At 39.5% G+C, this 13,056-nt stretch overlaps 1 protein-coding gene across 1 annotated transcript in view; it reads right to left on the bottom strand.

The window, feature by feature from the left end:
• The window catches only part of LOC136886360 (serine/threonine-protein kinase/endoribonuclease IRE1), a 387,729-nt gene that overhangs the window by 43,955 nt on the left and 330,718 nt on the right, over window positions 1-13,056 (bottom strand). Inside the window, exon 15 of the mRNA XM_068231041.1 lies at window positions 5,223-5,414. Within this exon, the coding sequence (XP_068087142.1) occupies window positions 5,223-5,414 (192 nt within the window). The remainder of the gene's footprint in view (window positions 1-5,222; window positions 5,415-13,056) is intronic.

Here is a 13,056-nt window from a genome sequence, read left to right as displayed (position 1 = left end):
GTCACATTGACCTCACCCCAGGTTTTTATGCACGTGTGGGAGACCTCTGGCAACATGTTACTGCACTTTCAATCATTTCCACTGAGTAGTTGATATGTTATGTTGCTTTATCTATCTCGTCCTTAAGTTTTGCACAGCAGTGTATATATATATATATATATATATATATATATATATATATATATATATATATATATATATATATATAGATAGATAGATAGATAGATAGATAGATAGATAGATAGATAAAAAGAGGATCACAGAATAACATTAAAATTAAATGATGATTTAAGAAAATGATCGGAAAAGATCATGAACTTTTCTGTCACAAGAGAAATAATAATAATAAATAATGTTTTTGGTTTTACATCCCACTAACTTCTTTTACAGTTTTTGGAGATGCCAAGGTGCTGGAATTTAGTCCCACAAAAGTTCTTTTACATGACAGTAAATCTACCAACATGAGGCTCAGGAATTTAAGCGCCTTCAAATACCACCGTACTAAGCCAGAATTGAACCTGCCAAGTTGGGGTCAGAAGGCCATCACTTCAACCATCTGAGCCACTCAGCCTGGCACACAAAAGAGAATACTAACAACCAACCAACCAACTCCAGGGCACAAGAGGCCCAAATGGCCATGGCCTACCAAGCGACTCCTGCTCAACCCGAAGGTCTGCAGATTGCGAGGTGTTGTGTGGTCAGCACGACAAATCCTCTCTGCCGTTATTCTTGGCTTTCTAGACTGGGGCCGTCATCTCACCATCAGATAGCTCCTCAATTGTAATCATGTAGTCTGAGGTGGATCTTGAACCAAAAAATAACTGATCTGGCCAGGAATCAAACCCGGGACCTCCGGGTAAGAGGCAGGCATGCTACCCCTACACCGCAGGGCCAGCAAAAGAAAATACTGATGGATACAATATAGATGGTTTTGAGAAAGAATAGAGGAGAAATTAAATAAGAGACACAGAAAATGACATCATCCTAATGAAATCTTTCATAACTGAAGCTAGTTTTCACATATCTTTGAGTTGAGACCAACAGTTTTCAGAGTTAACCTCCATGTCTCCTTCAAACATGACAATACTGCAAAGTTTATATCATTTTGATTAAATTACTACAGCTTGATGTTCTAACGATAGGATCAAAGTACAGAGAGTATCTAAACATTTGTAACAAACACTGTACTGAAAAGTCCCTATGAATATAAGTCCTGCATACTGATGTTTTTTGTCATCCGACATCCATTTTGTTCACCGACGAGGCCACAGTCAGAAGAGACGGCATCATAAACTTGCATAACACATGCACACAGGTGGGCAGTTGAAAATCCCCACAAATTACACTACCCAGCATGATTTATGCGGCAAAGCATCTGATACGTGACTTTAACTAAATAAGGTCTCCTGATTTCAGAAATGTCATTGGTTCTATTGTAACACATCTAGTTTTCGTGTTATTTGCCATTTACTGTCTGAAAATGTGTCACTGCAGCACAGTGCTGCTTTGTGATAACAGCGAATCGGCTGTTGTTACAGTGGCCGTGGTTTGCTCTGTTAATGTTGCGTACGTTTGTCAGTCCAAACCTCCTCCACCGACTATGTCCCCTCCATTGAATTAGTCAGATAACACAGTCTATTTTTAGCTTGTGGTAGTGGCAATGCGGTGAAGCCAGTCAGTTGCGTCGTGAGTACGGCAGAAGTCTGACCTTTTTATACTGTGTTGTGTTGCGAAAATGGCAAGCATGTCAGGAATTAGAAGAAGATGTGTGAATAAGCCAGACTCATTCTGTTACGCGCGTGGGTGTTATATTATGAAGAGACAGAGTAGGCCAATAACTTGCATCAGTGAAACGTTTATATTATGCATATTTTAAGGTAAAATTAGGAGACTTAGACAAGTCATGGGCTCGCAACGTAATTTTTAAAACATGCCTTGAAAACCTACTACAGTGGAGCATTCGGAAACATAAGGCCCTTCCATTTGGGATAGGAATGGTGTGGCGCGAGCCCCAGGACCATACAAGGGACTTTTACTCTTGCCTGTTTAAAGTAGCGGGTTTCAATAAGAAAAACAAGGAGAGTATTGTATACCTGAATTTAAAGTCTGCGATGAGACCTGTTCCTCATGGACCGGAAATTCCAATACCTTCTCCTCCTACCAGTTTGCTTGACTCTGACGGTTCCTCAAATTCTGATAACGAGCAAGTTGATATGGATTTTTCACCTGCCGCAAATGCAGTAGATCCACAATTGTTTAAACAGTCGGAGTTGAGTGATCTGATACGAGACCTTGGTCTCACGAAGGAAAAAATAAGTGAACTGCTAGGGTCACGATTGAAAGAAAAAAAACCTTCTTGCGCCTGGAACTAGGAAGTATTTCAGGAAGGAAGATGATCTGATCTACTGCTGTGACATTCCAGGATTGATAGAACAGCTAGGGAGGGATTACAATCCTGAAGAATGGAGATTGTTATGGATTCTTCTAAGAGGAGCTTAAAGGCTGTACTACTTCATAACGGAAACATTCTAGTTTCGATTCCTGTGGCACGTTCCGTTTCACTGAAAGAAAGTTATATCACAATGCAAACTGTTTTAAATAATATCAAGTATCATGAGCACCGGTGGGATGTGTGTAGTGACTTGAAGATGTGTGGTATTCTATTAGGACAACAAGCAGGCTACACTAAATTCTCTTGTTATTTATGTGAATGGGACAGCAGAGCTAGGGACAAATACACACCTTCCTGGCCCAAGAGACAAGTTTTGACACCTTGTGTGAAAAATGTTACAAATGCTGCCTTAGTTGACCCACAAAATATTATTCTGTCACCGCAATACATCAAACTGGGAATCATGAAGCAGTTCATTAAGGTCTTGGACAAAAGTAGCCCATGTTTCAAGTACATTGCAAGTAAATTTCCACATTTATCTGATGCAAAAGTCAAGGGAGATATTTTTTATGGACCACAAATTAGAAAGCTTCTGAAAGACAGAAACTTTGAACAGACGATGAATGCCGTGGAACGTGCTGCATGGAACTCAATAAGAGACGTCATAATGAAGTTCCTAGGAAATGTACAGGATGAACAATACAAAACAATAGTGAAAACGATGTTGGATATTATGAAAGAGCTGGGGTGTAGAATGAGTCTGAAACTGCACTTCCTTCATTCTCACCTCGATCACTTCCTGGAAAATCTTAGGGGTGTTAGGAACAGATGGGAGAGAGGTTCCACCACAACATCAAGAAGGCAGAAAGAAGATACCAGGGGAGGTGGAATGAACCAATGATGGCCGATTACTGTTGGTGTTTGAAAAGAGAAGACAAACACGATGCAGTCAGATGCTGGGCAGCCAAGCATTCATTCCAAGGGGACATCTGGGATTGTTAAAGTTTATTTTGTTCACATTTATGAATTCATAAATAGACTGAATAAAAGTTACACTGTTTGCTTGTAAATCACATTTAATTGTCAACATAAATTGCTATCATTGTTTCAGAATTGTTTGTTTATGTGTTTTGTGTAAATCAGTATTGTATTACAATAAATACTAAATATCTCATTGTTCATTTCATAACTCAATAATTATTCATTGTATATAATAATTCAAGACAATATTCAACTATTTCAATATATATACATACAATAATACAAAAAATTATAAATATTTCCAAAATTATCAACATTTTTCAGTACTTTTTATAAGCAATATTCAGGTCTATCTCTTATTTTGATATACCTATTGCGAGAAAATGTGATGTGATACATAGAAACAGACAACGGATTCGTCTTCAGCGACCTCAAATTAGTTAAGATCACCTATCACACCTCTTGCCACAAACAAAAATACCAACAAAAAAAAAAAAAGTTTGAAACTGCTAGGTTGTGTTATCGATTAGCACGGAGGATGCAACGTATGGTGTGGTTTTATCCATGATCAACTGATCAGCCCATACAAGTTATCCTGAGAACTCAATGGACCAGCATAACTGACCTCCTTGAGGGACACGCTGCCTGTACTACTGGAACATGTGCAACTAACAGTTCGCCACACCAAGTGGTTCATGCATGATGGGCCGCCAGGGCACTTCATTTTGAATGTACGCCTTTTTTATCTTTTCTTCTTTTTTTTTTGCCAACACCATCCACGAGGGTAGATCGGGCATAGAGGTCCAGTGAATTGGCTGGTCCGGTCTTGTGACCTTAATCTACTGGATTTTTGTATGGAGACTCCTGGTCAATGACCCAGAACAGCATATCAATAACCATTCGACAGTACCCAGGTATCTTTGAGTGGCTTTGCAAGTCCATGTTGAGGCTGCTCATGGTGTACACTTTGAGCATCTTCTGTGATGTGGCAAATGTATAACCTGAAAATCTGTTGCACGTAAGTTGGTAACAACGCATTATAGGATATATATATTTCTAGAGACACTTTTTCTTGTTTTGATCCCAAGAATCAACCCCGAATATTATGTTTAGATACAACCTGTATCCCATAATGAAGATAACTTAATAGGCTGTATCAAACATTACTGTGATGATATGAATTTTGGCAGAAGACATAACAATTTCAAATCGTCCCATCACATCCCACACATTTGCTATTATTAAATTTCCATTATTTTGTTATTCATTTATTTGGATATTATTCTGTGACAACTGAGTGATAGAAAGGTACAAGACAAACTGAAGGGAAGATTTACAAGATAGTAATCAGAACAGCTACGACTTGCAGAGCAGAAACCTGGCCGATGAGAAGAAAAAAGGGTTGATAAACTGAATATGGCAGAGATGAGAATGCTGAGGTTCACACCTGAACATACAAGTAAGAAGCTACATAGTGAGTAAAGGAGGAAAGTGATTCAGGCATCTGAAAATAGTCAGGGGAATTAGGTTCAAATAGCAAGGGCATATCAAAAGGAGGAGCCAGGAATATCTGGGAAGGAGGATGCCGGAAATTCTGCCAATGGGAAAAAGGAGTAGAGGGCATTACAGAAGATGAAGGATTGATAGCACTCAATACAGCATGAACCAGTGCAGTCTTGTGCAGCGTAGGAGACTGAACAAGAGAGTCATTTGGAAGAAGAAAATCTACATCAGTGACCCTACATAGTAGGACTAATTATGTTGAAGAAGAAGATGATTCTGTGTCAACCAAGTCATTAAAAGAAACAAAAAGAAGAAAAAATTCTAAAGCAGTTGTTAAATACATTACCTTGTTACGTAATGCTCGAAGAAGATCCCTGATACTTGTGCCAGTATAGTTACGGTATTTCCTCAGATCCTGTGCAACTTCAGCATCAATGTGGTTTCTCCAATCATCATGCACCACATTTCCGGAGTCTTTCTCTAGAGCTTGAAGAACTTCACTCATCTGCTCTTCTTTCTCTATTCGATCACTCACATCCTAGAATTAGCCAAAAAATATGTCACAAACCTCAGCAATATGTCACAAAACATGTTTAAAAAGACAAAATGTGAGTGTTTTAAAAAAAATCTCTCTGCTTCAAAAGGTTCATTTCATTAACCTCAATGTCAGACTAGTCTGCATCATCTGACATCAAAACAATCAGTGGAATTTGGTCCAAGACCTTGTTTCTTTTAGTCCTCTCCCATGCACATACCTGTGATCTGCTATCATAAAGATGATTTGCAAAGATGATGACGATGTTATTGGCTTTATGTCCCAGTAACTACTTTTAGAGTTTTGGAGGGGCCAAGGTGCCGGAATTTAGTTCTGCAGGAGCTATTTTAAGTGCCACTAAATTTACCGAAGTGAGGCTGACGTATTTGAGAACCTGCCAAGTTGAGGTCAGAAGGCCACTGCCTCAACCGTCTGAGCTACTCGGGCTGGCAATTTGCACAGATAAGTTGGTACATATATAGTGCAGACCATAAAATTCTAACAATGAGAGGGGTTTGTGTCAATCAACCGTAAAATCTAAGCAGCTAAATATGAAAAGTTCGTTCAATAGTAGAGATTGTTTTTCAATACAGTAAACTCTCGATTTAATGGACTATTAGGGGCTGAGGGTTGTTCATTAAACCACAAATAAAATACTTTTATGGGAACAATTTTATATACAAACCATTTTACAATGGATTTGGTTTGAAAAATACATCAAGTTCCAGTTATTTTCCACTTGTAATACTATTTCTGACAAGCACTCACTTTGGATCTCATGAGGCATCTACAAACGAGATAACGTTGTTCATGAGTTCCCCAACCAACGACAATTTGGGCTTTTTGATCGCTCCTGTAGAATATCTTCAGAGAACACCTCCTGGCTTACACTATGGTAGCTTGGGTCACATTCAATGATCTCTGTAGGGTACTGGAGTGCTGAATGTGATGACAAATGGAGCTGCATTGATTGGCTTACATGACTGAGTCTTCAAGTTATCATATTACACAGCTCCTCAGTTGGTCTTGTGAGGCTGGGTAAACCCCATTCCAGAACAGAATATTTTATTCATAAATTGGAGGAATGTATATTTAGTCTTCAGCCCAGACTGGTTAGATCCCCAATCATCCCCCCATCAACTGTCATGGAAAGCCTGGACACCACAGAAGAGATACAGAAGTACTTAGTTATTCATGTGAGGAAAGAACTTCATCCATGTGATCACATCAAAGGGATTGTAAATAATGGTTATAGACCTTTTCACATGGTTATGAGGGTATTTAGGGGTTGTAGTAAGAATGTAAAGGAGAGAGAGCATGTAAGTGTCAGGTAAGACCTCAATATTAAGAGTATGGTTCCAGTATGGGACCCACACCAGGATTACATGATATGAGAACTGGAAAACGTCCAGAGGAAAGCAGCACAATTTGTTCAGGGCAATTTCTGACAAAAGATGAGTGTCACAAAAAATGTTGCAAACTTTGGGCGGGGAAGACTACGGAATAAGGAAACAAGCTGCTAGACTAAGTGGTATGTTCCAGGCTGTCCGTGGAGGGAAGGCATGGCACGGCTTCGTAGACAAATAACCTTGAGTGGAGCTTTTACAGGTAAAAAAGATCATAATATGAAGATAAAGTTGGAATTCAAGAGGACAAATTGGGGCAAATATTAATTTATATGAAGAGGAATTAGAGAATGGAATAATTTACCAAGGGAGACTGTTGATAGATTTCCAACTTCTTTGAAAAATAAAAAATAAAAGACTAGGTGAATAACTGATAAGGTCTCCAACCTGGGTGACAGTCCTGAATGCAGTTCAATGATTGACTGAAGTTGCAAGATGGGGCAAGTTCAGCAGAAAAGGTTTTCTTGTATTGTAAGTCTGCTATATTGAAAATTCATCACAGTTGTTGTAAACAAGATAAGGTTTACAAGAACACAACTTATTTATTTGCTTCATACAGAATTCTACAGTATGTACAGGAATAAAACATAAAATTGTCTTGAAGCAAAATAGATGATTAATCTTTTTTTTTTTTTTTTTGCTAGGGGCTTTACGTCGCACCGACACAGATAGGTCTTATGGCGACGAATATGATTAATCTTGAGAGAGTTTCTGTTTCTATACACTATGTACACTCTGAATGTATTTACACTCACTGCTATCTTGAAAAGATAGTTCTTGGGAAAGATATAGTTCGTGATAGTTGAAAACTATCATTTGCACTAGCATAGATTAGCTAAGAGAGTTCCTTCTAACTTGAAGTGTCTGAGTTCATAAGCTTGTACTAAATGAAAGCTATGTTCACAATTAGAGAATCTAATGTGTGTGTCGGAGCTTGAGTGAGCTTGGGGATGTGTGGCATATAACATCGGGGCTCGACATGGATGAAGGAACGGGAAAGCGGAGTAGTGACCTGAGGTGAAACCTCATACTACCAGAATTCCGTCCACCTGGTTGAGACACATTTTTAAGAGGAGTAGCCTCCGTGTTCGACGTTCAGTGTATTCTGGAGTAGGACACTGGGGAGAATCCTCATGAGTGACAGACAGGGAGCTCCTTATATACTGCACACGACGTAACAGACACGCGCACTGAAGACTGTGCGTCGAGTCTCGAATGATCCACGCTTGCGTGCGTGTGGCTGGCTGGCGCTGAGCGAAGAGAGCGGAGGACATACAACAACAGTGAAAAATTTACTCGCTGTTAGCAGATTGTAGTTATAGTTGATATTTTGTAGAAGTCTTAACAAATTTTTAAAAAAAGGAAAGGAAGAAGAAAGAAAACCACATTAAAATCAGTATGAAACAGCAATCAGTTTGTTCAAAATTTACATTTTCGTGGATGATTTCCACATTGCACCTTATTCGTGAGTTATTTTCCTTATTCCAATGCAACGTGAATGTGCATGTTCAATTTTGTTCTTAAAAATTATAATTCTGTAGTATCACTAAGGCTTCTGTGGCAAATGTATCAGTTTTCTTATTTAAGCAGCGTCACCTAACCTAACCATTTATGTATCACGAAAACACAATTCATACCCCAGTAGAGTAATGATAACCTTTATGCTATAACTTTACCTGGGAATAACTTTCGTAACATTTAACCAGATGTGAGAATATATAAACTAACCTCTGAAATCAGTGATGCACACTGGCATACCTTGAGAAGTATTACAAGTTTACTCAATTTCAGCAACGAGGATAGCTTTAAAATTAAGTGATTGTTTATTTCAGCCTTTATTTCTAATGAGTTAACAAATGCTTTCAACCACATTATTTAAGCATTTATTACAAAAACTTGTTCTCCCCTTTTGTTTCGAACTTGGATGTTTGTTTACACCAGTCAATGGGTGTTTAATAGACTTCAGCAGTCCCTTTGAATGTTGACGAGAGAGCTTGCTAGTGAACGTAGCAAGAAATTGATATTGAAGATAACTTATCATATTCAATATAATCACTGGAGTGCACAAGTATGAAAGGGTTGAAATCGACTTTGAACCTATTAAGTCGTGTTATAGTTGTTGAAGAGATGTTAAGTACAGAACAAAAATGGCCACCTGGACACCAGTGAGATCCAAACTCACAACCTCCTGATTTTGCATCAGTTGCTCTACCAACTGAAGTATGGTGGGCTAGGTCATCCTTGTTCTGTTGGAAAGGATCTAAGCTACAGGTCTGGCACTACTGCCATCACACTGTACAGTGCGTGCAAGTCACCCGTTGTGGGCCAAGTCAGTGAATATTGAATACTGAATACGACCGCATTGTAATCAAATTTGACTTTCAACTTATTAGGTCGTGTTATACATACACAGTACGTGTTAAAGAGATGTTGAGTACAGAACTAAAATGGCCAACCGGCCAGATCCCACCGAATGATATTACAAATGGCTTGTATCAACACTGTATTAAACAGGTGGACCAATTCAAATATCTTTCTTCTTTCTTCCTTAATCTGTTTACCCTCCAGGGTTGGCTTCTCCCTTGCACTCAGTGAGGGATCCCACCTCTACCACCTCACAGACAGTGTCCTGGAGCGTGAAACTTTGGGTCGGGGAGTTTCAAACTGGGGAGGAGGACCAATGCCTCGCCCAGGCGGCATCACCTGCTATGCTGAACAGGGCCTTGTGGGAGGATGAGAGATTGGAAGGGATAGACAAGGTATAACAGGTTGGCCCTGTTGAGGAAATATTTCTGTTGTGCCTGGTCGAGGCGCGGCCAGGCTGATAGCGCCCAGAGAGTGGTTGCTGCATTGTGGTGATCGCGTCCTGTAGGGATGAGTGCGAACTGTTCCCGTAATGCGAGGATGATCTGGTGGACCTTGGCGTCAGTTGGCGTGGGAAGACCCTTGTCGTAAGTCGCTGGCTGTAGCTTTCTCCAGGGGATGACGTCGTCATGTGGCTGGTCCTGTTCGTCGGTACCACCATCGTAGGTTGGTTGAAACTCTTCTAAAAAAGAGTCCATTCTAGATTCCATATCCTTGAATCTGTTCGCCAACGCTTGAATGGCCGTGGTTAGGACTTCGATGTTGTTCTGAGACATGTCTTGATCTGGTAGCACTTGACTAAGAATTTCCATAACTGTGTCAACACTAGAAGAGCTTTGAGTAGCACGAGTCTGGTGAGTCACTGGAGTAACGTTCGTTGACTTATTCAATTGTTTCCGACATGGAGTCAATTGTTTAGTTTGCCAGTGTGCCGCGTCCAACCTGGTCTGAGGCATACTCCGATGACCGGTGTGGGGTGGCGTGCCCGGGAAGCTGATACCGCAGAGGGATTAGTTGCTGACCCTCTCTCACGACCAACTGTCCCCGAGCTGCCTCCTTCCCCGGCTTATATATGCCCGGGGTAGGTCACGTGACTTTCATGAAACTGTAAAACAAGCTGGCGATAACTGAACCTCCAAACTGCATGTTCGTTCATTTCGGTTTAATAATTGTTTATTAAAATTATTTTCATCATCTGCTAAACTGTGCTCTATGAATTGAGAGTTTACTGTACTGTACTAACAAAAAACACTTGTGGCTCATACAGCCTAATTCTTGGCTAAAGACAAGCGCCATCCTCTTTCCACAGCAAGTGTCTACAAGATCTTGTGAAGCTGCGGCCTGGTATACATAGGCACTACAAGACGCAGCATCGCCACATGACTGAAGGACCATAACAGACCTAGCCAGCTGGGACAAGCACAAAGATCATCAGTCGCTGAACACTCGCTGCTAACAGGCCATGACATACAGTACAGCAACATCAAAGAACTGTCAACCACTGCATCTTATCATGCCCAGCTACAAAGGGAAGGCATTGAAATCCTGAAGCACATGAACAGCTTCAACTGTAAGGAGGAATATGAATGGGTATATAAAGCCTGGTTTCCAGTCCTGAAAACCTTAAATCCTGGAGGACACGATGGCCGCGGCAGACCAGAAAATGCAACGGGTGATCAGTTTCCTGTCTCTACCAAGGCAGGTCAATGTACATCGTGCCCCTTAATGCTTCAATCGACGGCCGAAGAACAGCCAATTAGCGACCGCCCCTCCAACATGGTAAACTAATAGACGAGCAATGCACTGCAGCCTGCACTATACAATGAGGTGGAATTGCAACAACACTCCATTCCACTGTGAGCTTTGCTGCTATCGAAGTCAGTCAGAACCCTTGATAATGCAGAGCGCAGACTTTGGTGAAAAGTTGGGACCATCACATGCTCCTGCACCACGGCCTACAAGCCCAGAAAACACTGACATGTTTTGTAACACCGGCCGTGCAAGCCTTAATTGCTATTTGATTACTGTTTGCATGAAAGAGCTATACCATATGAATGGAGAGTTGCTATAGTAGTCCCTGTGTATACAGGAAATGGTGATAGACATAAAGCCAAAAATCATAGGCCAGTCAGTTTGACAAGTGTTTCATGTAAGCTTTGGGGAAGCATTATTTCTGATTATATTAGACATGTTTGGAAAATTAATAACTGGTTCAACAGAAGGCAGTTCGTGTTTAGGAAAGGTTATTACTCTGAAGCTCAACTTGTAGGATTGCAGCAAGACATAGCAGATATCTTAGATTCAGGAGGTCAAATGGACTATATCGTGGTTGACCTATCCAAGGCATTTAATAGAGTAGATAATAGAAGTCTAATAGCAATACTGAGTGCAACTGGACCAGACAAAAGAGTGACTGAATAGGTGGATATATTTCTTGAAAAAAAAAAAATTCAGAAAATTAAAGTAGTTGAACAGTATTATTACAGAACTGGAATCAGAGATAATGTTATACTGTATAGAGTCATAAATAAGTTACAAGATTGTGAGCAACTGCAAAAAGACCTTGACATTGAAGATAAACGGGGATAAAAATCTCTATGGAGATCACTGTAAGTACCTAGATGTTAATATAAGTAAAGATCTCCATTGGGGTAATCACATAAACAGGATTGTAAATAAAAGATACAGATCTCTGTACGTGGTTACGAGAGTATTTAGGAGTTGTTGTAAGGATGTAAAGGAGAGGGCATATAAGTCTCTGGTAAGATAACAACTGGAGTATGGAACCCTCACCATGATTACTTGATTCCGGAACTGGAAAAAGTCCGAAGAAAAGCAGCTTGATTTGTTCTGGGTGATTTCCGAAAAAATAGTAATGTTAAGAAAATGTTGCAAGTTTGGGCTTGGAAAACTTGGGAAAAAGGAGACGACATACTTGACTTAGAGGTATGTTCAGAGCTGTCAGTGGAGAGATGGCGTGCAAGGACATTAGTAGACGAATAAGGCTGAATAGTGTTTTTAAAAGTAGAAAGATCACAATCTACATATATAAAATAAGAGTTCTGTACATTGCTCAGAATTGGGAAAGAATGGTATTTCTGTATCAGTCGTGTCCATAGTAACAAGGAAATGCACTTTTCACTTTTCCATAATTTCTGTCTGTCTGTCTGTATCTGTATGTATGTACACACATCACGAGAAAACAGCTGAAGAGAATTTAATGAAAATCAGTATGTGAAGTTGGGGAATGAGCCACTACAATCTAGGCTATAAATCATTTTACTCACGCTGAGTGAAATGTTAGTTTAGGGGAAGGTCTAAAATTGAATTCTCAAATATTTATATTATTAGTGGTCCTATCGATAAATACTACATAACTAAAGTTATATAGAATTAAATTTCTGGTCATTTATGCCATACATTGTTACCGTAACGGCTTTGATAACACAGATATTCATGAATTTGTATAACTGTTGCCAAGTTCATATCAACGCAGAACCACGAAAAATTGGGTTAACAGAATTGAATGAAAGTCGGTATATAGAGTCGGGGAATAAGAAACTATAGTCTAAGTTATAAACAATTTCATTCACCTTGTATGAAATTGTAGTTGAGGAGAAGGTGCCTAAAATTTAATTTTTAAATACCTATGTTAATGGTCCTATCGAAAAGTACTACATAACAAAAGTTATGAAAAATACAATTTCCGACTATTTATGTTTTATTCAATTTTAACGTACCGACTATGATAAGAGTGGTATTTCAGAGTTGGAAGAAAACTAAATGTGAATGCCTACAATACTGAAAGCGCGTAACATTCATCAACAATAACATTACATTGACCATTGTTTGTGGTGATGTTCTTTGTCTCTTAT

Source organism: Anabrus simplex, chromosome 1, assembly GCF_040414725.1.
Source record: "Anabrus simplex isolate iqAnaSimp1 chromosome 1, ASM4041472v1, whole genome shotgun sequence".
In the NCBI taxonomy this organism is placed as follows: Eukaryota; Metazoa; Arthropoda; class Insecta; order Orthoptera; family Tettigoniidae; genus Anabrus; species Anabrus simplex.
The sequence above is the reverse complement of the archived record's forward strand: the minus strand, read 5'-3'. Positions and strand labels throughout refer to the sequence as shown.